This window comes from Papaver somniferum, unplaced genomic scaffold, assembly GCF_003573695.1.
Source record: "Papaver somniferum cultivar HN1 unplaced genomic scaffold, ASM357369v1 unplaced-scaffold_15, whole genome shotgun sequence".
Taxonomy (NCBI): domain Eukaryota; kingdom Viridiplantae; phylum Streptophyta; class Magnoliopsida; order Ranunculales; family Papaveraceae; genus Papaver; species Papaver somniferum.
Window position 1 is genome coordinate 2769401 of NW_020624376.1, and position 27844 is coordinate 2797244.

Here is a 27844-nt window from a genome sequence, read left to right on the forward strand (position 1 = left end):
TGTTACCAATACATTCTCATAATGAGTTTAGTTTATCTTAAAAATTCTCATAATGAGTTTAGTTTATCTTAAAAATAAAGCCCAAGCTTATGCGTGCGATAAGATTTACTCTTACCAGTGGTTTTGTTGGTTGAGGATTCAGCTATCCCCATAGTATTAGAACTAAGTCCAATATGCTCTAGAGCTAGTTTACAGTGGAATTGGTTTATTGAACTTAACCCCACCTCTTTCAGGAACAGATAGACTGGGAAGGAAAATAAGGGACAGAGGCAACTATTCTACTTCCGTTCCCATAAAATTATGGATGTCGAATCTTTGATTAAACAAATGCGCGATTACCATGTGCTGGTACTTAGACTTGTCTAACCCAAAATTGTTAACTTACATCATGAGAAATCAAAACATAGTACAGTAGAATTTCGATAAATTAATCCACGATAAGTTAATAAATTTTCTAAAATAATAATATTTTTTGGTACCAACGTTATTAATTTATCGAAATTTTATTATACACCTAGTACTCGGATTAGTTTCCTACATGTTGGGCTGAATCCCTTTTATATATTTTTTTTGTTTTTCTTTTCTTTTTATCAGAAAAAAAAACGATATAATTTCATATAAATGAATAAATAATTACAAAGTTATATATAATCTTAGAACCGTAATGACCCATCTTAGAACCGTAATGACCCAAGAGTTGTGTGAAGGTGAAACTTGACGAGGGTCGATGAAAAACAAATCTATTAGGGGCAGTCTAGAAAAAAAATGTAGCTCATTGAATATGCAAATTTCATCAGCATTTCTTCTTTTAGGGACAGTTTTTGCTATCTTAGGGGACTTTTCATTTCACGAAAAAATAGTTCACAAAATGTGGCTTCTGAATAATGTCATCTTTGTCAGCAACAGGTGGAAGCTGCTCATCATTTGTTTTATGTTGCAAGTTTTCTTATGGTGTCTAGATGGATTTTATGGAATCTTTTGGGTGGGCTATGCCGGCTACTCTTCTTGGTTTGTTAAAAATTTGGTCGCGATGTAAACTAAGAGGTGAATGTAAGATGCGGGATAAGGTTTATTATGCAATGGTTTGGCACATCCGGAGGGAAATAAACGGTAGAGCTTACAGGGCTAGGCATTAAACAGTATCAGAAATAATATTGCTCATTAGACCAAATATTATTCTTTGGCTTCAGGATAGGGAAACGTTTAAAGGTATTGATGCAATCTCAATTTTGTTTCGCTGGAAAAAATGGGGATGCACTTGTGATGTCATGTCAGTATGGGTATCCTCCTTAGGTTGTAAATATATTTTTTTTTTTGGTCAATCAACATATTTCAAGTCATCCAAATCAAAATACTGATTACATGATCGCTTACAAGAATAATAAAAACGTCAAAATACAAGATGATTAAACCCTTAATATAGTTAAAGATACCAATTACAAGTATATCGCGAAGAGAAAGAGCGATAAATCGTAAAGATCCCCGATTTTTGTTTATGTAGTAGAAAAAAATGATGGTATTATCCGGAATCAATCCCGACCATGTAATCTGATTTTCATCTTCTTTGATAAGAGATGCTCCTGAAAGAAATGAGTACTTTGCCCGAAATCTTGTATACCTAAGCGAACCTGGATGTCCTAAATCTCTTATGTTGAAAATAGATTCAAAGCGATACCGTGTTGAATGATTGATTTTTTTAAACGGAAAATAGCAGGCCATTATCCAGCCATGAAGATTTGAAAAAATCGCCAGCAAAGCGAAGAGACAATCGTCCAAAATGACGAAGAAAAATCACCCCAAATGGCGAAGAAATATGCCGAAAGACATCAAAACAATAGAAAACATGTTTTATTTGATTAACTTATGACTAAAACTTAAAAAAGAAATGAAATCTTGCTCAGATCTGGTCCAAAAAGACCAAATCTGAGCAAGAGGTTGATGAAAGGTTGTTTTTTTTTTCCTTCTTTCGAAAAGAGAAAAGTGAGAGAGGAGGAAGAGTTTCTCTAAATATTTGTTTAACATTAACCTTCTCTCTTCCAAATCTTAAAAAAAACAAAGGATTAATAAATTATGCCTAACCACCAAATTTGCCCAAGTTAATTTGGCTTTTTTTTCCCATCCCCACATTAATTTGAGGGTCGTCTAGTTAATATCTTTGTAATTCAAAATCTCCGCCTCATGACCTGCTTTCGTTACATAGGCGATATCAATAAATAATAATCTCCATGTTCCTGTTTAGACGAAGGTTCCGATGTTTTCACGCAGATTAAGGAAAAAGAAAGAGACTATAAATTTTTAAAATCTACCTCCACTAATATTTTATAAAATAGGATCATTTTGTGTTTCCTCCCTTCCCAAGATCACTAATTAGCGTTTCCTCCTCAGAAAGATTGAAATTAACATTTCCTCCCGTGATTAGCTTTTCCATCCGTTGCTTTGTTAACTGAGTCAGCAGCTGTGCATACGTGGTGTAGATTGTACACGTGTTTTAAATTGCCCTCTCGTGCTCACATAGGTTAAATGCCTAATCTCATCTTCTTCCCTTTGAAACTTGGAAAAAATTATGTAAACCTATTGTAATCGATTGATTATCACCTCCCAATGAATCCAAGACGATCTATTCACAACTGAACCTAATTGGACCAATCTTTGAAAATTATCATGAACCATACTAGGAAACAGACTGCGAATGAATGAGTTTGCAAGTTTTTTTCTAAAGGAAATTTGGGTCTTCGATGGATTTGAAGTTGGCAACTGATATGATTAATTGGCGAGAATATAAGACATGGGTTGTTAGCTGCATCTAGAAACCATGGATAAGGAAATGATTTGCTGATACGATTTCGCGCAATTGTTTTCAAAGTATCAGGACATGATTGAGAAGCTGAAGAATACGGCAAAGTTGAAGATAGGATCTGTGGCTCAAGTATTAACCGATTGGTGAAAGTTGAAAGAGAAAAATCAAATGTTGAATATACATGGGTTAGGATCTGTTTTAGTTTCAATTGATCCTGTGGTGCAAGATTTTGGTGAGTTCTGAATGAAACTTCTTACCGTAAATATCAGTAGAAGGAAAGTTTTTGGACATGATTGTAGCAGATCTTGCTGCTTCTGTAGCCATGGCTACGAAGGGAATTTGGAATGGGTTAGGAAACGTGGATTTTGTTGAATTAGAGTTTTCATAGAAGATCTGCAGGGAACGAGCCATAAAGGGGACGAAACAACACCAACAAACCCTTAGAGTACCCGTTTGACACCTGCAATGTGTTCGACGAAATTCCAATAGGTAGAGATTTGGATAGTGTTATTTTGATGATAATTTGGTGCTTTACTGATAGTCCATTAATCATCACCATCCATTCTTTCAACGGATGCAACATCCTCTCTTTCAACAACTACAACCCAACATTTCGTGTACTAACTTTGTTCATCTTCCACTGCAACGCAACCCAACATTTCTAATCACTCATGGACTCTCAAAGCTCCAAAAACTTGTAACACTTGTCGAGATCTACTACCAACATCAACAACAGCAATTCAAATTCATCTTTATTCAAATTGGGAAATCGAAAGTGGAACTGGTGATGAGATTGGAATCAGTAATACGGCGTAACGTGTAAAAAAATATTGTGTTATGAACTATTTACACGATGGATTTGATCAGGATTTGAGAGAATTTCTTGTTAAGAATTTTTAAGTACTTTGAAGGAAGGGAAGAAGATGAAAGAGCGAGAAAAAATATGATAGAATTATTCATGGAAAAGAGAGGATATTTTGGGTATTTTGAGTAACACGTATTTGGTTTTGTCACGTGTACATTTATGCTGACTCGACTAACCGAGAAATGGATGGAAAAAGTTACGACGGGAGGAAACACTAATTTCAATCTTTTTATGGAGGAAACGCGAATTAGCGATTTTGGGAAGGGAGGAAACACAAAACAGCCCTGTAAAATATTTAAGTCTTTAATTTTTGATTTCATAAATTCTAGTGTGAATTTGGAATCCGGTAGACTATTTAAGAATTTGATTTGAGAAATAAAGCTTCTATTATATTTTAAATTTGTATATGATTCCAAAAAAAGGGACATAGTAGGAAATTCTTGGAAAAAAAAAAAAAGAAAACCTCCAACTAATATGGGACTTGTAATAAACCTAAAACCTTCATGCAATTAAACTGGTACCAGGGAGTAATTAGGATTTTTTATTTTTCCCCCACGGCAACGTGTATCAGATTACATTTCGGATAGTAGTACTATGTATGTGCTTGGAGTTTAAACATTCAGAAATATTTTTCTTTAGTAGATTGATCCATTTGCCTTTACTTTGTTGCGTTCGTTGTAGTCACTCTTGGTCAACATAGCTGAGATCTCACCGAGATAACGGTTTAGGTCAATGGCGAGCGCGAGTCTCTTAACCTCGACAAGACGAGACAACACAATATTTCTAGGAATTCGCAACGAATTAAAGGCGTTGCTGACCGGGCTCGCACGGCAAAGTGATGTTTCAAAACACGGTGTTGCATTTTCGTAGTCTCCGTTGCGACTCTTGGTCAGCAACGGGGACTCGCAGCGTACTTTTCCGTTGCGACTCTGTTTATTCGCAACGAAGCCTTGTCGTTGCTAACCTGTTTCTAATTACAGGAATACCCCTACCCGGAACTAAAATATTATTGGTTTTGGTTCTAATTTACCGGTTCTGGTTCAAACTTAGCAACACAATACAGACGTTGCTAATTCTTTGCAACAGCAAAAGTAAGGTCAAGTCTTCATTGACCTGGTCAAAATCCATTTCCCCCACATTTACCCAGTTCCCCAGATATACAAACCATGACACATTCATTCACTTTCATTTCCACATTCACCATTATGAAAAAAGAATTCTTCAATTGAAGTTAACAACAAGTATGAGTATTTGATACAAACTATGTCATTCATTTAATGGACATAATACACAGAAACATACTTAATTCCTAAGTTCAGTTTGTAGAAAGTTCTGAAATTCCTAAGTTCTGAAAATCCTAAGTTCTTCTAACTTAAATATCTATAAGGAGATACTACATTATAACTTACAAATCTTGCAACTGCTAAGGGACCTAATGGCTGCTGCTTTGCTGCTTTGTTCTCCAACCTTCTGATCTCATGAGCATCATTCAATTAACCTGCGAACAAAGCATCACAAATTCTTCTAATCAGAAGCTAATACAAGGATGCAAGATATATAAACAAATGGATTAACTACAATACAACAACAAAGTTACAGATGCAAGTGAACTACAAACTGAATATGCAACTAAGCTAAAGCATGAAATGGAGATAAACAACTAAGTTATAACAACAACAAGAAAATATAAGACTAAACGCATATATACAATACTTGAGCTGAAATCAGTAAGATGTGACCAAAGAAACAATCACACAACTAAGGTATTAATCCCTAGAATTAGTTGTCTTGCTACGGTAGAACTAATCACAGATTAAATTATTCAGTTTCATAAGAGTTAATGCAACAAATCACAATTCTTCTAACAACCTAGGATGCAGGACATACAAGGTGAAAGTTGTGTTTTGCAGTGCACAAATCGAACCATCTCTATTCAATTAAGCATAAGAAGAACTGTGATATAAAATCTACTAACCCACAAACATCCCTATCACTACTTATATGGTTCAGTTACTCTTGCTACCAACGAGTGAGGGTATGAGTAAATACCAGATCCATACAGAGATAGCAGCTTTAGATCTTGGATGTAATACTTGGTTAAGTGCAAAGCTGCAAGGATTAAGGAACAGACAGTGGTTAGGTTGTTAAACTGTATATTCTACAATTCAAGGTCAAAATTGTTTGCACTAGTACTACAAGAAATGTTAAAGAACAGAAGGACAATCTTGCAGCGAGCGAGATCACTTAAATATGATCTATCCTGGCTGGGCTTGTACACAAAGTAGATGCCAAAAACACAGGTGAGAAATAAACCTGTCCACTGCAATCGACCACTTGCTGTCTATAAGATCAGTAGCGGTAAGTAATGTAGCTGGCCAAGCTAATGCTGCCAAAAGCGTGCTTAACACAGTCATCGTAGCACCTTGTTTCATCAACTCGAACGCAATTCCTACAACATAACAAAAGCAATGTAAATGCCGGTTGCACCTTCACAGAACAAGTTCAACACGATGACCAACCAAATCCACTTACTTGAAGTTAAGCAGTCCTGAATCGCAGTGCTGAGTGCAACCATATTTTTGGACTCCCACTGTAATGCATACCTGAATAATTAATACACAAGTGTCAAAATAACATACAAAATAAAATTGTTGTATCATTTATTTTATATTAATAAGCGTGAGAGTTGCACCTCTCTAAGTTACCCTTTTCTTCCCATGGTTTCATAAAATCTTCCTCCTCGAAAACAAATCCAGCGACCAAGATGCCAACTGCCAACCGCTGGAAAAAGTTTTCGAGAAAAGATCTCAATAAAATTACCGAAAGAACAGAAAGATCTTGATCAATGATGTCAGGTATAGACTCCAAAAAGTTGGAAAAACTAGACAACTTACTCCTTGATTATGATTGTCTCCAACGGGTTTAATTTCAAATTCATCAACGCTTCCAGTCCTATTAGCCATTTTGACCCCTGAAAGGCCAGGTCCAGTAGCTGGGTTTCACCAATCAAGTGTGAGTTAAAAGATCCAAAAATACTTTCCTGGGGAGTTTACAAATAGTAACATGATATAAAATTGAGCAAGGAAAGGTTTCTTTCACCGGTAAACCTCTTTTTAAATAACCTAACATATTCCTAGACGCGGGTGATGTTAAAACATTATATGAAAAATTTCCTAAGAAGCAAAAACAGGACAAAAAGAAATCTTAAAAAACAACACATGCTCATTAATAAGATCCAATTTTACGAGGTTCTCGAGTACTCTCTCCACAACGTAGTCGAAAAACCTAATTCTTAGACGCTGATAAAGGGGTCTACATCACCCCTTAACGAGTAACCAACTATACCTACCTACCCACACACCTTTTACATATAATCTCAACAATACATCCTCGTATAAGGGATGGTGACCTTAACTAAATGGAACACTTCCACGGGAGAAATTGCTTAGTTTCTTGATCTTTGTCCTGCAAGTAAAAAGAAGCTCAAAAAATGACGAAGGAACGTACAACAACAGCATCAAAGCCACATTCAATAATTAAAATAATATATTTACTTATATGTGCTATCGATAGAGAAAGTGATAAACTATGAATCACTACAACAACAACATCAAAGCCACATTCAATAATTAGAATAATATATTTACTTATCTGTTCTATCGATAGGGAAAGTGATAAACTATGAATCACAGGTCATGAGTAAAACATACACAGCCAAAAGCAGAAAAGAGAAGTCGTTGGAAATGCCCTATCAGAAAGTTCTTACCATTATCTGCCTGCATACTGAACCCCTCCTCACCCCAACAAGTACCTTGTCGCGAATTCCTCTAGAGAGCCTGTGAGAAGCTTTGCCGATAGTTGTATGTTTGGCTTCTTTTGCTTAATTCTGTACACAGAACAGAACAAAACTCATTAAAAAAGAACTTAATGAGTTGCATCCTTCTTAGAAATCTGTTAAGAATGCAAAGTAAAATGAAAATCAGTTGCACTAGCAGTATATGAAACTTGAATTGTTCCTGGCATCTGAAAACAAAAGAAACAAAGAGAACTGAAACAAAGAAAACGGCAAGGTGTGCAATGGGCTTCACAAGCTCAGTGATGGTTTGTTCAGAAATTGGAGCAGTTTTAGTTGTAGTTGCACTGGAGGGGGGAGAAACGGCAACTTCATCGTCCTCTGCAACCAGTTTTTCTTTTGTACTGACCTCACAAACCGGTAAACTACAAAAGTTGCAACAGACAAGTAAATATCGAACAACCACTGAAACGGAAAACTTGTGACATGCATTCAAAAAAAGAATTAAAACCTACACGAAGAAGAATTGAGACCAAAAGTGACATAAAACTCTGGCGAGTCAGGAATGAAATCAAACACCATGTCAAGTAAAGCATGCTCAAATTTCAAGCGCAAGAATATGCAAAACCAATCTACTAACCATCAGCAAACCCTAGTCACTGTAAGCACAAAACAACATCAGATTCACATCCAAATAACATCCTAAGAGCTTCACATTCATCATATTGTAGGTGCTGTACCTAGGTCCTAACTTTCCCTTCTCATCAATATAACTCCTCGGGAATTCCATCTACGCCTTTAGACTAGATCGAAGTATTAATAACTCATACAACAATCAAAAGAGGAAGAAGAGAGTACTACACGCTACAGTACTACACCATGCCCTGCTATCTCGACACACCCAGTACCAACATTAATGATTCAAAAACTATATTGAGCATTATCACTCTGTTGAGCAATGAGGAAATGACGAAAGGAACTGTAATTTCTCAATGCCCAATTGGCTGCGTGAATTTAACATCAATTATAGCAAAAATTCATTTGCTACTAATACACCTATACTAAAAAAATCAGCTTGTAGCCTGCAACCAAGAACATTAATACAGAAACCAAATACCCAACATCAATACTTGGATCCAAATGACAATTAAATCTCAATCTGCTAGGGCTGTTGGTTTTAGAGCTGAAAGAACAATAATACAGACACCAAATACCCAATATCAATCGTCCTTTGCTTATATTTCAACGTTGTAAAACTGAAAGTAAAAGAAGAAATTGAAAAACTAAAATCGTACTAAAATAGATTCACAAATGAAACTAAACTGAAATCAAACATTAAACCCTAAAAACGAAAAACTTAAATGGAACCCTAGGATTCGATAAACTTAAATCAAAATCTCTAAATCCTATAAATCAAATCTCTGAACCATAGAAATCAAAACTGAAACCCTAGAAATCGAAATCTATAAACCCTAAAAACTATTTCAAAAATTATACCTGATGATATACAGTTCTACACGATGACAGATCTTAGAGATTGAGAGGAAAAAAACAGCTAGAAGAGCAGATCGTGATAGAAATGGATATGGAGACGAGAGGAGAAGGAGGAGAGACTGAGTCTCTGGTTTTGGCGGAGAAAAATGAAGAGGGTAGTCGAGTCTTGGAAGGATATACCCTAGACCTGGATTAAGGGTAGAAAAAAAAAAAGAGGTCTTGACCGAAGTTTGACTGGGGCGTGTTTATCAGCTCTAGTGTTCCGACCAAGCAAGTGGTTCGCATGCTTGAACTGAGGGCAGTTGCAATTCGCAACCTTGCCTGTGAGGTTGCAAAATTCGCAACGGCGTATCCCAGTTGCGACAAATTAGCAACTAGGATTCGCAACCGAAATTTTGCAACCGACCTGGTGCCGTTGAAAATCGTAGTTACGAATCCCTTAAAATGTTGTCACCGAGATAACGGTTTAGGTCAATGGCGAGCGCGAGTCTCTTAATCTCGACGAGACGAGACGAGACATGATCGAGAGATTCGCCGAGACAATCGAGATTATCTTTACAAGCATCCTGAATTCCGCTGGGTCAAGCTTAACATTTGATTTAGTAATGAAATGAAAAAATGGGGAACATTCTCCAATTTCCAACACTACTTCAGGGATCTGTCCCAAATTTTAAAATTTATGGGAACCTATTACGAACGTTATATTTTCCACCCAAATATGATTAATTGGTCCAACTTGTACACACATGATATAGCATGTTTGAAAAAAAAGTGAGATACACCCATGAACACATGTGTAACCGCACATGACCTCCTACGTCATGTTCTACTTGATATTGACTTCATCCTTAGTGTTCAATTTCAGTAACAACATGGTTGCAACTTCAATCCTTTAGATTCACTTTTAGGGACAACTTGAAATTACGAGCTTACCAAGTAAACCACAATCTTTTCGATATCAACCTATGCAAGACACACCTTGTGTAATCTAATACATACACGAACTGTCAAATCTTCATTGAGGATGAAGCAACACTTAGGTTGCAACAGACGTCAACTAAGGGAATCAAGTGTGCAAAATCTTGCGAGGTTCAAGAGGCGTAATGAATTCAACTACAACTGAATTGGTTTGACGGTAGATTCGGCCTCAACTACATTCCAGTATGAAGTCTGATAGCAGGCTAGGGTCTGTAGCGGCTTAATACAGTGTGGTGTTCAAAGATGAACGAGGTCCCGGGGTTTTTATGCAGGTGCAATTTTCCTCATTAACAAAACCTCTGGTGTCTTGTGTTTTTCCTCTTCCACATTATATTATTTTCTCTTTATAATATAGGAATAACACAAGTAGTACGTAATCAATTTAGAAAGTTTCAGTTCTTATTAATTGAGATCAAAACAAGCCTCTTTCTTGTTGAATTCGTATCCTGAAAGATAGACTGCAATTTTCATACAGTTTTCATACTTGTTAGAATTCAGTTCCTCATGATTTGGATAAACTAAATTGAACTTGAATATTGATTTGTGGGATTGTCCAATAGAACTCTTGTACACAGTCAGGTTCACAGACTTTTAGTCTAACTTATTGATTGTGGAAAAGAAAAGAGAAAACTCTATATACAATCTTATTAAAGGTTTTTTGATTTGACCTACTTGTGACAGTATTAGGTTTTTTAGATACACGTTGATGAACAAAAAAGTTGGTGGTGTACTTGGTACCCTCTTCTTTTCACTTTGTATATTATATTTTCAATCTAAACAACTAGAAAGAAATGTAGATAGAAGTCAAGTCTGTGTTACTACCCTCGAATGGAAGGATGATGTGTTCGTTAATGACGCTACGTCTTTAGAGTAACACGAACGAGTCTGAACATTTCAATTTTTACTAGTCTAACATAATGAAGTTGACTCTAGTAATCTAATCATGAAACTTCGAGTTTTGGAGATAAAAAATGACAAGCAAACTTGAAATATCAGCGCTCGGTGGGTTCGACCGAGCAATTCTCTAACAAAATTGAAGTATGAATGTTTGAACCTGTCGTGACAAATTTGACTAAAAACCTGACAAAAACCTATCCACTAGGTATAAGTTTGCCGGAATCAGTATTTAAAACAAGATAAAAACAATAACTTAAAAGAAAAAAGATTTCTGGTTTTTCCGTATATTTTCTATCACCGGCAAACAATACCCATGTAAATTTGAACTCCAATTAAACCAATAACTCTCCAAATCCAAATAACCCAGATTACTTTAATTATATTCACCATAACCCATTAAAAATCCAAATTACATCCCACAACAATATAACAATTAATCTTTCTAAAACCCTTATAACCAAATTACGTGAATTTAACCAAAATTCATGTAATCAAATCTTCAAAATCACTAATAAATGCTACTTCTAAACTATTCAAAAGCTTTAATTTAACAGTAAAATCTCAAAGTGTATAAACGTTGACAATCAAATTTTGGTAAGAACCCCCGGATTATATGAACCTTGAAATTATAGAAACCGTGATACATATGTTGCAAAACAATAATAATTCGAAATGAGTTTCATGTACAAACTTTTTTTTCCGAACCATAACTTCTCCATTTGACCCCCAACTTCAATTGCATGGAGAAGAAACCACTGTGCATATGATACTTTGATTTTTCTTATTCTTTTTCGACTATTACGGGTCAAAACCAATGCAAATTTAACTAAACCCAAATGCATTGCAGATCATATCTCTCTCCTCTCTCTCCCACTCCTTTTTTTTCAACAAAACAGTCAAGAACAAAACGGACCAGATCTGGGAAGATTTTTTTTATTATTTCTTGTTATTTAGATTAGTTAGTAGTTTTAACTTAATTTATATCATGTATCCTACTTATCTACACCATTATTGTGGTTATCTTCTCTTTTGAGGTTTATCTTCGCTTTAATGGTTGTTCTTGGTTATTGGGTTGGGTTCTAAGATTGATAGTGATGCTCTCCAATGAAGAAAGCTTCATCTTCATCGGTGATTTCTTTGACGACGGAAGCTTCGTCACTAGTTACAAGAGATTTGAACAAATCACTCCTATTTTGGGAGCATATCTTTCTAAAGAAGAAAAACAAACTAAATGGTTAGGATTTACTTCCGAGAAATACTATTCTTCCTCCGATTTAATTGGATCTTATTCATACTTGTATTTGGTCTTACTCCGGTAATCCGTGTCTTTCACTTGCCTGATTTCTCGGAATTGCATTTTTACGGTATGTTCTTGTTACTTTGTAGTCTCCTAATTTCGATCAAAACTCATTGTAACCTCGAATTTTCGTTAATGAAAAGGTTCCTTGTTTATAAATAAAAACAAACAAAAAAATGTGTGCAAAATGCTTGGTATATGGATACAAAATTTAAAAATAAAAATTCCACGATTTTACAAAAACATCTTTTCAAATAAAATTATGGGAAAATAGGGGATATTCCCCAATATCGACTGTCGTCTTGGGGATATGCCCCAAGATTCCAGTTTTCGGTAATATGTCCCAAAGTAACGGTTTCCGTTAAATAGTCAATTTATGGTAAATGTTATGAACCTTCTCTTTAATTTTTTCGAGGTTTTTTCCGTTTGAATATGTTCCTAAACCTTGTAAAGGTGTTAGTATATAGCATATCCGTTTTTTAATTCGCATATGTAATCCCAAGCTTGTGCGATTATTTACTTAACGGTTTTGGATGGCTGGGGCATATTACCGAAAACTGGAATCCTGGGGCATATTCCCAAGATGACAGTCGATTTTGGGCATATCCCCAATTATCCCTAAAATTATCTTGGTGTCTTGATCCCGACCTAGACATGTCTAGGGAAATTCGCTATATTGACCCCTACTTATAGCTATATTGGTTACGACTCGAGACTTTAGCTATAAGAATAGTTGTTTGCACACAGAAATATTTCCAGGCACTAAACACGATGATTTTGGTATAGTTGATGAAAACAGGGCTAATAGCAAGAAAGAATCAGAAATGATAGACACACGGGTTTAACGTGGTTCGGCATGGTTTGCCTACGTCCACGGGTGAATCCCCTTGGGGAGTGATTTTATTGATAACAGAATTACATTGTATATTTTTTTTTCCTGTATGAGCCGGCCCTTTTGGTGTATTGGCTACCTCCCTATTTATACACTTGAATACATAATTTCAATACAAACTTAGATGGCCATAACTGCTCATTCATGCCTCCCTTATTTAATTCTGCATGAAACTGCTCATTCATGTCTCCATGTTAAATTCTGCATGAAACTGCTCATTCATGGCTGCTGGAATCAATTCTGCATGAAACTGCTTGCATGCATGCTGGAATCAATTCTGCATGGAATTGCTTATTCATGGCTTCTGGAATCAATCCTGCATGAAACTGCTTTGCATGATGGATCGACTGGCTGACAAGCATAATGGCTGGCAGTATGGATGGATGCTGGCTGGTAGCACAGCTGACAGCATGGGTAGAGACTAGCTGGTAGTGTGGCATAGTACTTAACTGAAAATTGGTTGGCAGCACCGTTGACAATTTGGCTGGAAACTGCATGGCATCACTTTCGGCCATATGGATGGAAACTGCATGACTTCACATTTGACTGATAGTTGACCTTGACTATTAAGCTGGCGTTGACTTTTACCATTGACCATGACTGTTGATCGGGCGTTGACTTTGACCATTGACCAGACTTTGACTTTGACCATTGACCAATTATTGAATTTATGTAATGCTGGGAAGGCTGGTGGGCTGCTTCGGTTGACTGGTTAGCGGGCTTGGATGAGGGCCAGAAGATGATTCAAGTACAAATTTGGCCTATTATGTGGCATTTTTACTTATGGTACAAACATCGCCCCCTCTTAACCTCCAACTTGTTGGGGGTTAAGAAAATTTCGTTTTCCTTAGTTATTGACAAAACTCGCCCCCAAGTATGGATTACTGATGCTGGGGTGATCGACAAACTTCCCTTGTTGTTTATGGAGATCTCAATCAAGACGCCCCCAGGTGAGGCCATTGTGACTGGGAGATCGACGGGCAACAGTTGGGCATGAACCGTTGTTGTATGTAAAAACTGGTCTGATGGCTGAACTAGACAGCAACGGAAGAGTGATAATGGAACGGAGTGACGTTGAAAGTGAGCTGCAACTGTTGATGTAAAACTGAACTGTGGTAATTGCGTAGAACTTTGACTAGTAACTGTTTTTAGGAAAAGATGAGCCATAATTGACGACACTCGGCTGGAATCTGCGTGAGTTGTTGTTGTAAGCGCAATTTGAATTTGAAGCCTGTCAGTAATTTCTGACTAAACTAGGTAGTAGTAGCTATTGGTATTAAGCTGCTGTCAATTACGTACTGAGCGCGGTAGTTGCGAGCGAGAGGGTGTGACCCTTTAGTATTTGAGATGGTAACATACTTTGCGTGTTGTGGGACCTCCAATGGTCTTGGTTGTGCTACTGGATGTGGCATCGGTCCTTATATGTCTTTAATAGTTATATGAATCAGGATAGCAGCAGCGATGTCGACTTGATCAGAATAATTGCTGCAGAACTGGATTAGTGTAATTGAGGTAAACTGGACTGCGACAGCCACAAAAAACTGTCCTCTGTAATAATGAGAAAAACTGGGTAGTAACAACTTTGAGTAAAGTTGGTCTGCAGCAGCTGTAATCAGCTGGACTGCAACATCAACGAGCAAAGCTGCACTGCAGCAGCTGCGATCAGCTGGAATGTAGCAGCGACGAACAAAGTTTCATTGCAGCAGTTGCGATCAGCTGGACTGCAGGAGCTGAGAACATGAATGCAGCAGCTGCGATCAGCTGGACTGCAGGAATCGCGAATATAGCTGACTGCATCAGCTTCGATTAGCTGGAATGCATCAGCAACGAGTAAGGTTTCAATGCAGCAGCAACGAGTAAGGTTTCAATGCATCAACTGCGATCAGCTGGACTGCAGGAATCGCGAACATAGCTGGACTGCAGCAACTTCGATCAGCTGGAATGCAGCAGCGACGAGCAAAGTTTCACTGCGGCAGCTGAGATCAGCTGGACTGCAGGAGCTGCGAACATGACTGCAGCAGCTGTGATCAGCTGGACTGCAGGAATCGCGATCATAGCTGGACTGCAGCAGTTTCGATCAGCTGGAATGCATCAGCGACGAGCAAAGTTTCAATGCAGCAGCTGCGATCCGCTGGACTGCAGAAGCAGCGAACATGACTGCAACAGCTGCGATCAGCTGGACTGCAGGAATCGCGAACATAGATGGACTGCAGTAGCTTCGATCACCTGGAATGCAGCAGCGGCGAGCAAGACTACACTGCAACAGCTGCGGTCAGCCGGACTGCAGCAGCTGCTGAGGGATTTGATTTAAATAGTTCGATAAACCTGAGTGTAACAGTTATAAATAAAACCAGACTGCATCAGTTGCGTCCAACTGAGCACAGGATGGATGAGCAAAACTGGAGTGCATCAGTTGCGTCCAACTGAGTGCAGCAGTTTCTTAGGAATTGGATAACAACAGTTCGATCAACTTAGTTTTAGCAGTTTAACATTACTGATTGCAATAATTGCGTCAAAATATTAGGGTGTATGCTCTCCCCCTCTTAATCCTATAACTCGTTGGAGGATTAAGAAGTTTGGGTTACCTGAAGTTTCGATTTTCAGAAGCTGAATTCCGCATTGAAATTAGGTACTATGTAACTCGCCCCCAAGTGTATGAAGTGTTACGCAGCTCGTCAAAAAAGAGTTACTTTAGACCATGAGGTGTGACATATCTCGCCCCCAAGTGATGATTAGTCATGTTGAAGTGATATGCAACTCACCCCCAGAAGATAGTGATTTTCATGCTGCCCAATGCTCGCACAAGGTTGCACTGCCTTGATGCATTTTGCTCGCGCATGAGATTTTGAAGATTTTCTGCTATCTGGAATTCGCGCAGGGGGCCAATCCCACTATTCCAGATTCGCACATAATCGAGATGTGTGCATCTTCACATGCCTTGGCACATGAAAACGCTCGTCATATTGCAGGCATCCCAATGAACAAAAGTATGCATGATTACATGAAATCATGCAAAAATATGTAAATTGTATATGTACCTTATGAGATGTGGTATTGCGACTCTGTGTATATGTGGCGGTTAGAATGTCCACTGGCTATGTTCCTGTTTTCCAGCGACGATAACTAGTTGCTTTAGCGTTTCGGCTTGACTCAGCGATTAGATTTGTCTGCGAGACTAGAATGCACCAGTTGAATCAAAAACTAGATTGAAGACAGTTTCCATGGAACTGTATTTCAGCAGCTGTGATTAGATGAACTGTAACAACTATAAGTAAAATTGGACTGAAGTAGTTGATGGGAAAAATTGTACTGAAACAGTTTTGAAGAAAACCGGACTATAGCAGTTCGATCAACCGGACTGTAGTAATTATGAGAAAAAGGACTGCATCAGTTCGATCAACTGGACTGCAGTATTTGTTGTGGTACTGGACTACAACAGCTCGATCAACTGGACTATAGCAGTTATGCGAAAAAGGAATGCAGCAGTTCGATCAACTGGACTGCAGTATTTGCTGCAGAACTGGACTGTAGCAGTTATGATCATCATCGAACATAAGTGTCTTGAGATTTGAAAATCTACACAACAAGCCCAAACTTTTCATTTTGTGGAATTAAATCGACACAACATCAATTTCTGAGGATTTTGTTATGGCTTCATATGGTGATTTAAATGCGCCCCTCTTCGATGTCGCCACTGCAATATCAAAAATAATTTTTCTTTAAACGTTGAAATTGCGCCCTCATGTTGTTGGAAATTGGCATGCGATCGCCTCGATCCAAAAATAGCTCAATTGGGACGTACGATGAATAAGTTAATGAACAAACAAATTTGCATGTGGAATAAGTCGGGGTGAATAGATTGTTGTAGGGGCAGGAGTGGTGCAACTACTGCTGACATGGAGGCAAGTTGCTTATGTGGAAACTTTTATGGAAATAAGTTAGCTGACGCGGAACCCGGCTGATGACGTGGTATTAACATGTTGATGATGTGATCCATCTTTTAATGACTTTGTTCGGTGAGCACCTTGCTCCGAAAATGTTGATGATGTAATTTCTCCAAAAATATTCTCATCAAATTATAGAAATTATACCTTCATGTTGTAGGATATCGAAATACGATCACAACGAGCCAAAAATCATCCAATTTGGGCGTGGGATGAAGAAGATATCAAGGAAACAAAATTTAAGACCAAACCCAAGTGAGGCGTATAAATCCGCTAGGCAAAGAACATGGGATGAAAAATCCAAGGCTATAGATTTAAACTGCGCCATGCTACACCGAAACAGGGCTACCATATTAAGTTACTCTGTGCCACACCGAAACAGGATTATCGTTTTAAATTGCTTCGTGCTGCACCATAGCAGGTTTGCTGCCGGACGGAAGCGGCTGGACAGATGTTGCTGCACAGGATCAGTGGAGGTAGTTGCCGGGCTTGGCTGCCGGCCCATGCTACTGTGCCGAAGAAGTTGAAGTTTCCGGCACCTGCTGCTGCTATCGTCTCTTGAGAAGATGAAGTTGCCGGCGCCTGCTGCTGCTGTCGTCGCCGGAGAAGATGAAGTTGTCGTTAACTGCTGCTGCTGATGCCGTGATGACGTCATGACGGAAGATGCTAATGGTGTTAAGAAGATGCTGACGGCGTTAAGAAGATACTGACAGCATCTCTAACCAGAACGGAATATTCTTTTGATGACGTCATGATGGCGCAATGGATGGTGATGCAATGATGACGCAAGGTTACTGATGCAGTGATGACGCAACTGTAACGCGGGTGACGGTAACCTTGACGTGGGTGATGGAAACTTAAGGCGGGTGAACGAAGACCTAAAGTGGGTGACGGATCTGGCCGTCGGCCTTGCCCGCCGTTTTTTTTTTGAAACTTTTCGCCACGCTTTTCTGGGACTGTTGCCTTTCCTTCCGAACTTCTTGTAACAGTTTTATGCTGTGATCTTTTCGTCGAACATTTTGCAACAGTTTGTCTGTGGTCTTTTCTTCGAACACTTTGCAATAGTTTTCTGAACTGTTATCTTTTTTGTCTTGCAACGGCTGGTGTAACAGTTTAGGGAACTATTATCTTTTCTCCTTGAACTTTCTGCAACAGTTTCCTGTTTTATTCTTTTTCCTTGGAATTTTAGCAACGGTTCCGGGGACTGTTGTTGTTTCTCATGGAATTTTAAGCCAATGTTTTGCTTTACTTTCGTGGCCCTTTCCGGATCTTTAGAGATGTTTTTCTGGGGATCTTCCTTAGGGTCTTTCCACTCCCATATATGTTGTTTATGCAGTTGGTGTAGGTAGCTACGGACTTGGAACTCGGGCACGGTGGTGGCGATTTCGACAAACTACGAACTCGAATATTTTGTGGCTTTTGACTGCGAAGCTGGACTGCAGCAGTTGCGATTAACTGGACTGCAGTAACTGTGATTAACTGGACTGCAACAGCTGCGATAAGCTGGACTGCAGTGATTGAAAACAAAACTGGACCCAACCATATTGCGGATCGAATATCCACCAACAATTTTGATGATGTTTTTATGCCATCTTTTACCGTGGACCGAACGTCCTGACGATAGTTTCAACAACCCTTGTAGTGGTATAGTTTAGGTGCTTTCCAAGGGTTATAGTTTCAGAAAACCTCGAACTGCGAATCTGGACTGCAGCAGTTGCGATCAACTGGACTGTAGTATCTGCAATTATATGGTCAGCAGCAGCTGCGACCAGCTGGAATGCAACAACGATCATACTGGGCTGCAGCAGTTGCGATCAACTGGACAGCAGCAGTGATTTTTCAAGACGTTCAAACTGCTTTTTGAAGGAGATGATTTTGAAGCATTCTGTACAACTTTTCTCAATGGGAAAACACGATTCCCTTTCTCGTATTCCCCTTAGTCGGCGCCAATGTTTGCACCCAAAAATATTTCCAGGCACTAAACACGATGATTTTGGTGTAGTTGATGAAAACAAGGCTAATAGCAAGAAAGAATCAGAAATGATAGACACATGGGTTTAACGTGGTTCGGCATGGTTTGCCTATGTCCACGGGTGAATCCCCTTGGGGAGTGATTTTGTTGATAATAGAATTACATTGTATCTTTTTTTTTCCTGTATGAGCCAGCCCTTTTGGTGTATTGGCTACCTCCCTATTTATACACTTGAATACATAATTTCAATATAAACTTAGATGGCCATAACTGCTCATTCATGCCTCCCTATTTAATTCTGCATGAAACTGCTCATTCATGTCTCCATGTTAAATTCTGCATGAAACTGCTCATTCATGACTGCTGGAATCAATTCTGCATGAAACTGCTTGCATGCATGCTGGAATCAATTCTGCATGGAATTGCTCATTCATGGCTTCTGGAATCAATCCTGCATGAAACTGCTTTGCATGATGGATTGACTGGATGACAAGCATAATGGCTGGCAGTATAGATGGATGATGGATGGTAGCACAACTGACAGCATGGGTAGAGACTGGCTGGCAGTGTGGCATAATAGTTAACTGAAAATTGGTTGGCAGCAATTTGGCTGGAAACTGCATGGCATCACTTTCGGCCATATGGATGGAAACTGCATGGCTTCACATTTGACTGATAGTTGACCTTGACTATTGGCCTGATGTTGACTTTTACCATTGACCATGACCGTTGATCGGGCGTTGACTTTGACCATTGACCAGTTATTGAATTTATGTAATGTTGGGCAGGTTGGTGGGCTGCTTCGGTTGACTGGTTAGCGAGCTTGGATGAGGGCCAGAAGATGATTCAAGTACCAATTTGGCCCATTATGTGGCATTTTTACTTATGGTACAAATAATAATATATTCTAATTTATGCATTAAAGATAGTTTTTTTTTTTTTTTTTTGTGAAAATACTCGATGCCCTTACATTAAAGATAGTTCATGGGTTGTACTCGCGGCTTCAAAAATAGAAAACTATTCACCAGTACTACTCTCGTCTTCCCATGTTTGATATATTGGATAACAAACTATCTTTCTTTTATTTTCTTTCCATCTCTCTGATCATGTTTTCTATTTGAGCATAACTTTAATCACATGGACGAACTTTTTTTTTTCTTGATCAGGAAAGGGAAATATATTAGGTGAGAAAGAATTTCACTTTCAAATCTACAGCAAGTAGAATACAATCACGTAATCTAAAAGCGTAGGTGAGAGCATGACAAAAAGGATAATATTTAGAACTGAGGATCTAATTGCCAGATAATTAAAATTATTCTTTTGGTGATGGCATCTGTTCGACCGACTTACTGCATTTTCAAACACGAGTGCTTATATAAAATTAAAAAAAAAATAAAAAATCATCAACAACTCACACGTGATTCTTGCGACATTGTTTGGGGTGCTTGATACAAAGATGCGACTATTGAATAGGTCCGTATCGTAACTGTGTCCGACACTAGGGCACTTGATGACACGTCTAGATACGCCACGTATGATCAGATTGGTTTAGAAAATTAAAAACATCACATCACATGATACTCAACAAACTATGGCATTGCTAATTCCTTGAGTTTTCTTTGATATCACCTAGTATTGGGGAAGTAAAAAAAAAAATTGATAGAGAAAAATCATGAAATGCTCAGTCAGTACCGGTTCCAATTTTCCTCCCTCCTGGAAGATTACTAGACCTTGTTCTGGGACTCCATGAATGAATAAAAAATGTCCTTTTGGAAAACTCCTTTATTTGTGAAATGGCCACAACACCTGAAAGTCCCACCATGACTCCCAACTGCACCCCAGTTTCCCCAAGGCCAAAAGTAGTGGTTTTTGCTTTGCATTGCCCTTGGTACAACTACAAAATGGTTGGACTGTAACAATTAACAATAAGTTCATCATAAAGCCCATCTGCTGGATCTCATAAATATTCCTTGCTGGCTAGACGGGTAAATTTTTAAGTGCCCGGCATTCCTACTACCCGTGATTTATTCAAACAATTTTTATAATAAAACAAGAAAATTAGCTACAACTGCTTCAATTAGAGAAAAAAAACTAATTAAGAAAGGTTTCTGTGGATCAATCACTTTAGCTGCTATATAAAGTCCCCCGCAGTGAAGGGATATAGCATACTCATCACTTCAGCATCATTCTCTTATTGGAAACATGAGTTCTTATTCATATCTAGTAATACTGATAGTGCTGGCAATCAATGTCAATAGCCTCATCCAAACCACTCATGGTTTCTCTATACATGAAGCCACTATCAAAGACATCCAACAAGCTTTCGAGAACAAAACATTAACATCTAGGAAGCTAGTTGAGTTTTACATCTAGCAAATTCAAACCCTCAATCCACTTCTTAAAGCCGTAATCGAGATTAACCCTGACATATTGGATCTGGCTGACCAAGCTGACAAAGAAAGGAGCAATAAAAATGGGGTCTTGAGTGGGATCCATGGGATTCCAATCCTTGTCAAGGATAATATTGCAACAAAAGATAAACTAAACACTTCAGCTGGTTCTTATGCGCTCGTAGGGTCTGTTGTACCACGTGATGCAGGGGTAATTGCTAAATTGAGAAAGTCGGGAGCATTGATCCTAGGGAAAGCCAGTCTGAGCGAGTGGGGACATTTACCGCGTTCAAGAGCTCCCAACGGATGGTGTGCAGTAACCGGACAGGGCAGGGTATGTATATAAACTCCAACATCTAAATACAATCATGAGGTAGCTATATTGCTATCAAACTAATATCAACTCACATGTGACATGTGCCTGCAGAACCCGTACGTTCTAAGTGGGGATACATGTGGTTCAAGTAGTGGCTCTGCCATTGCTGTGGCCGGAAATTTGATAATAGCTTCTTTGGGAACTGAAACAGATGGCTCAGTCCTCTGCCCTAGCAGTTATAACTCAGTTTGCGGAATCAAGCCTACTGTTGGACTATGCGGTCGGTCCGGTATGATCCCAATAGCGCCAACATTTGACACAATAGGGTAAGTGCATATATATGCAGCTGTAGATGATTCAATTCTCTAACAAAATTTTATATACGCATATTAATAATGAATGCGGGATGCGGGATGCAGACCTATTGGTAAAACCGTAACTGATGCTGTATACATACTGGATGAGATGGTTGGTTATGATGAATTTGATAGTGAACAAACAAATATCGCAAAAGACTTCATACCGGAAGGTGGTTACAAGCAATTCCTCAAAAAAGATGGCCTCGTCGGAAAAAGAATTGGTGTAGTCCGGAATCCCTTCTACAATTTTCCTGCAGGTTCAACGCTTATAAAACTCTTCGCAGCCCACATCGCGACACTCAAGTATATAATACTAAACTCATCACTGCATCTGCTGAGTCATTTCTTTTACTAGCTATTTCATATTTATAATATCAATAACGAACGCGTACGCTGCCTGATTGATAGGCAAGCAGGTGCAGTTATAGTGGACCATTTAGCAATCGCCAACATCAACACTGTTCTCAATCCAAATCTCAGTGGTCAAACCCTAGTGGAAAAGTTCGAGCTAAAGGTGGCCCTCAATGATTACCTAGAAGAACTAGTTTCTTCTCCAGTGAGGTCGTTAGCTGATGTGATCGCCTTCAATTACAAATACACTTCTCTGGTGCGTATATTAATTAGGGCATATGCGTAGATAAGATGACGGTTGAAATTTCCATCTCATCCTAGAGCTGCCTGCAAGCATTTTTTTCCTTTTTGGCCCCATAATTAAACAAAACTAATTAGTCGTAAGAATTTTTATCTAATACATATTGTACAAATCAGTAGTACTGAATGTGTATGTTCATTAATTGATCAGGAGAAAACAAGAATGTATGGACAAGAATTTTTCATAGCTTCTCAAAAGACAAGTGGAAAAATTGGGGCAGCAGAGATAAAGGTGTTGGAGAAGGTGCAAAGACTTGATGAATACGGGTTTGTGAGTCTGATGATTAAAAACAATTTGGATGCAGTCGTTACTCCAGGGAGTCGGTTTTCAACAGTGCTTTCTATTGGAGGACACCCAGGAATCAGTGTTCCCGCAGGATATCAACCAAATGGAATGCCTATTGGGATCACATTTGGTGGATTAAGGGGTTCAGAACCAAAGCTCATTGAAATTTCTTATGCTTTTGAACAGTTGACACTTGCTAGGAAACCTCCTTCCTACAAAAGATTAACAAAGACTCTAAACACTGTTACCGATCCGGAGGGTATTGCTAGCAGCGATTCCTTAATCGACATGATGTAATCATCTTACTGTACCTGTTTTATATGGTTGTTAGAATCAAAATGCTAGGCCGAATAAGTGTTTTTCTACAGTTCATGCAGCAAGTTTTCAAATTAAACGTTTAGTGAGCTCGGAGGTCGGGAGATGTATTCTTTCTCGACTTCCTGACTTTTCTCTTTCTTCTTTTTCTTTTGTCACAAGCTATGTTTTATTTCTTTCTTCCACAACCATCTGCTATTCTCCAACTGTCCAACAGCTAACCAACTAACGTATCCACCTTCCGAATTATTCGGATCCGCGAATAAGTCGCCAATTATTCAGCCAGCACATATTATATACGTAATATATTCGGGCTTGTAGTGATTCGGTCGTATTATTCGGGAACAAATGGTTTGTAAACAAAAGCATTAAAATCCGATGAATCAGCATTAAAATCTGATGACTCAGCTGAGTCAACGGCTACTAACTGGCGTATCGACCTGTCGAATTATTCGGATCCACGAATAAGTCGCCAATTATTCGGCTAGCCCATATTATACACATAGTGGGTTCGGGGTTGCAGTGATTCGGTCGCATTATTCGGAAACAAATGGTTCTTAAAAATTTGCGAATAATACACTTTCAGAAACAAATGGTTCGTAAAAATTTACGAATAATACGTCGAATTGCTAACTAGGTTCAAGAGAATCAAAATAATAACTATTACTGGGTCGGTTTCATTATTTTAGTCCATTTTGACTTTGTCAAAATAGTAGGGGTTGTAGTATTTTATTAGACCATCCTTTACTTATTTTGTTTTGATAAAAGAGTTAATATTAAAAACTATCTAAAATTAAACTGGTCAGATTGGGATATATCCAGATTAACAGGGGTATACAAAAAAAAAAAATCCTAACCGAGACAAGTAAATAAGGAGTGTCTGAAAAGTATAGAGTTATTTTATTGTCCCTTTGTCATGCTCTCATATCATTTATTTATTAGTTTTTCAAAAAACTTTTGCAAAAATTGTCATGGTTTTAGTAACAATACCATGACGAGTTTTAATATATGAAAAATTGTTACATTATATTTATTAACCATAATGAGTTTTGCAAAAGTCGTCGAGGTTTAACTTTTATAATTTAACGACACTTAATCAGTCGGCATGGTCCATAATTGATACCATGGCGACTCTTGCATAATTTTGATTTAGGAAGAGGCTTTTCTACTAATTTTACGGTCTCCAAGCTGTTCAGTTTTAACCATGACGATTTTAACAAATTTTTCCCAAAAATATTTGATGTTTCAGAAATCGTCATGGTCTGTTATTTTAACAATGACGACTTTTCATGATGCTTGAAAAGTCGTCATGGTTATTTTCCTTCAGATACTATTAATGAATCTACTGATCTTCACCGACTCTCTCCCTTCTTTCCTTTCTTCTCTCTAGGAAAAAAAAAGCTTTCCGTACCATCTTGCTCAGGTTTCGTGTTTTTTGGACCAGATCTGAGCAAGAATTTTTCTCTTTTTAAGTTTTAGTAGGTAGCTTTTCAATAAAACTTATTTTTCTTTTATTTTTTATATCATTCGCTATTTCAAGCGAATTTTCTTCGTTATTTGGGGCGATTTTCTCTTCGCATTGAGAGACATTTATTCAAACCTTGATCACTGGTTCGTGGCTTGAATAGCGAATTTTCTTCGCCATTTAGGGCGATTTTCTCTTCGCTTTGAGAGAACTTATTCAAACCTTGATCGCTGGTTCGTGGCTTGCTATTCTCGATTCAAGAACATCGTTAATTCAACACGGTATTGCTTTGGATCCATATTCAATCAAAGGGATTTAGGACATCCGGTACGTTTGGATTTAAAAGATTATGGGAAAATTACTCCTTTCTTTTATGAGCATTTTTTATTAAAAAATAAAAAAATCATATTAAATGGTCGAAATCGATTCCGGGTAATACCATCATTCTTCCCTACTACATATACAGAAATTGGATATTGTTGCGGTTTATGGCTCTTTCTCTTCGATTTACTTGTAATGGATATCTATATTTGTAATCGAGTTTTGATTATCTTGTATTTGGATGTTTTGATATGAATAAATCGAAATTGTTGATTGACCAAAAAAAAAATAGTCGTCATGGTTTGTTATTTAAACCATGACGACTTTTAGGAATTTTCCAGAATCATCATGGTTGCACATTATTAACCATGACTGATTTCGGGAAAAATATAAATTTTATTCTTTTTGAAAAGAAAAAATAAGTCCAAAAAAAGTAATAAAAAAAAAGTAAAATATGATTACGGATAATTAAATAGGATTAATCTTAATTAAGTTAGATTAGTATTAATTAAGTAAGGGCGTTTTATTTATTTTTTAAAATAGTTGACTAACGGGCTTTGGATTTTACTTCATAATGACCTTATCTTGTTTTATTTGGTATACCCCAATTAATCTGGATATATCCTAATCTCGTGAGTGAAATTAATCACCACGAGGATTGCAAGTATGAAATAAAAATAAAAGGCTAAAAGATATCAAAATTTTGAAAACTTAATAAATGAAAAAAAAATATTTTAAAAATAAAGATGAAAAGATCATATAAATATATGAAGGAATCTAGTTTTTTGAGCAAAATATATTTTTTTTAAAAGGAATGGATGATCGAGAACAAAGATATTATAAAAATTTGTTTTCTAATTATATATGTATTTTTTGATATTTTAAACCATTATATATAAAATTTATGAGTATGTTAGAAAGTTTATTGAAAAGTTACAACTATAAACAGAAACTTGACCCAATTTTAAAACTAACGAAAATGGAACAGTTGACAGAAATAATGAAACCGATGGAGTAATTAGTTGTAGTTGCAGGATATCCCACAACTAACGCACCTTTTAACAATTTCTATAGACATCAACATATTGAACATGAGAATGAAGGTAAAAGTGCTTGAAATGTAAAATGGACACAAGGATTTTTTTACATGGTTCGATCAATGTGATCTACATCCATGGTTCTTCACTATGAGTGGTTGAATTACATGAGTATTACATTTAGAATCTCCATTAATGGGTTTTTGGTCGAACTCTAGATCTAGTTTTAGGTGATGGAGGATGAAGATGAATATACAAAGATAAGATTGACCTCTGACCTCTCTCTACAAATGTGTCTCCGCTCTCTTTTTTCTCTCTCATGCCTTTCTCTTTATATATGTGTTTACATAGTGGATGACATCTAACATGGGTAGTGGAGTACACCTAATGAAACCCTTTATTTCGGATGTTGGAGCGCGGCTTTATTGATATTGGAGCGCGGCTCTATTGATATTGCCTCACACTCTTGATGTTGATATCGCCTCACACTCTTGATGTTGATATTGCCTCGCAGGTAAGTTGTGAAGTGATGAACTTGTTATTTTCACCTCTGAGTCATAGTTGTAAAAATGATATTTACGTGCTCCTATTGTAGTGTGTGGTATTTTACACCCACATTTTTCCCCTCTTTCCTTGAATATTGCTTGAAGAGCGATCTTTAAGGAAAAATCCGTGTTGGTGTAGTTCTTGGAGTGAGCCGCGTGATGTTGGTGTAGTCTTTGATCTTTGTTGATGAAGGAACTACGCGAAAGAATACTAATCTTAAAAGTACGTACTTGCCTCTATTCTTTTGCGAAGTTTCGAAGTATTGAGAAGTATAAAGTATCATTCCTTGAAGAAGTGTAAGAAGTATCCGTCCTTGAATGCGAATAAGAAGTGTTACGAATGAATCAAATGAAGCTACTACTCCATGTTCTCTGCCCCATGTTATGCTGTAATGAAAATAAGAAATTAAATTAGTATTCAAAATTTCTTTTATCAAAAATTTCCATTTATGTACAAGTTCAAATCGTTTTGTTTGTTTGATTTTCTTTGTACGACTTGTTTCGTCTCATTTGATAGATACCTCCCATGGAAATGATCCTAATGAGATCTTATGCATCCTATTGTGTAGGTCTCACTATCCTGTTGAAGAGGTCTTGTTTCGCTCCTTACTACTCTCCATGTGAAATACCATATCATTTGAAGCAAAGCCAAATATTCAAGAGAAATATTAATAATTGAAATATGCGAGATTTTTCTCGATTTTTTGTAATTGTGTAAATAAAATCAAAATTCTTTATTTGTTGTAAGTAAAATGTTTAAGGAAAGTGATACTTAGCTTTCATGTGATTTGCAGTTGTTGTCAATCTCGCGCGAGATATATATATTGTATGAAGTATATGAGCTGCTTTACTAATCACTGTATAGATGATAATGCCTCCTTCCTCCTCAAATGTATAAATGCCGTGCGGCAAAAAGAAAATGTATAAATGCCGCACTGCAAAAGGATGTGCAAGGGGTGAGGCTTTAACACTTGACCTACCTTTTGCATTTTACCGCATTAGACCAACTGTAGCAGCTCTCTTCTGTGTGAAATAGTCAAGGGGTGAGGCTTGAACACTTGACCAAACTTTTGCATTTTACCGCACTAGACCAACTGTAGCAGTTCTCTTCTGTGTGAAATAGTCAAAGACAGTAGACCTTCATCTTTATCTTCTCCCTTAACCAATTGCGCTGGGTTCTTTTTGTGAAATAGAACATAATGCCACCCTTTTATTCGCTCTTGTCAATAA

General features: G+C 37.6%; 1 protein-coding gene and 1 pseudogene across 5 annotated transcripts; one reads left to right on the forward strand and one right to left on the reverse strand.

Moving 5' to 3' along the window:
• Positions 1-4885: 4885 nt before the first annotated feature.
• LOC113335814 (transmembrane and coiled-coil domain-containing protein 4-like) lies at positions 4886-9085 on the reverse strand. Of its 5 annotated transcripts, none has more exons than XM_026581851.1 (9): positions 8953-9085; positions 7751-7880; positions 7429-7548; positions 6557-6654; positions 6355-6443; positions 6195-6265; positions 5976-6111; positions 5712-5771; positions 4886-5160 (listed from the first exon to the last, which is right to left on the reverse strand). In XM_026581851.1, exons 3-9 carry the CDS (start codon positions 7442-7444, stop codon positions 5148-5150), a joined length of 483 nt encoding a protein of 160 aa, XP_026437636.1. In that variant the 5' UTR covers positions 7445-7548; positions 7751-7880; positions 8953-9085; the 3' UTR covers positions 4886-5147. The 5 variants fall into 5 exon arrangements, with proteins under 5 accessions (XP_026437636.1, XP_026437639.1, XP_026437637.1 ...); XM_026581854.1 differs by adding an exon at positions 7072-7127 and having other exon boundaries at positions 7429-7880; XM_026581852.1 differs by adding an exon at positions 7024-7127 and having other exon boundaries at positions 7429-7880.
• Positions 9086-21110: 12025 nt separating this feature from the next.
• Positions 21111-23301, forward strand: LOC113335561 (annotated as a pseudogene).
• Positions 23302-27844: the final 4543 nt, after the last annotated feature.

What these genes read in the sequence shown, in the direction of transcription:
- LOC113335814 (XM_026581851.1), bottom strand. An exon ending in GAAAAGGGTAACTTAGAGAG is followed by an intron (nt 6,266 to 6,354) that starts GTGCAACTCTCA and finishes TTAATTATTCAG; the next exon opens with GTATGCATTACAGTGGGAGT. An exon ending in TGGTCGATTGCAGTGGACAG is followed by an intron (nt 5,772 to 5,975) that starts GTTTATTTCTCA and finishes TAATCCTTGCAG; the next exon opens with CTTTGCACTTAACCAAGTAT.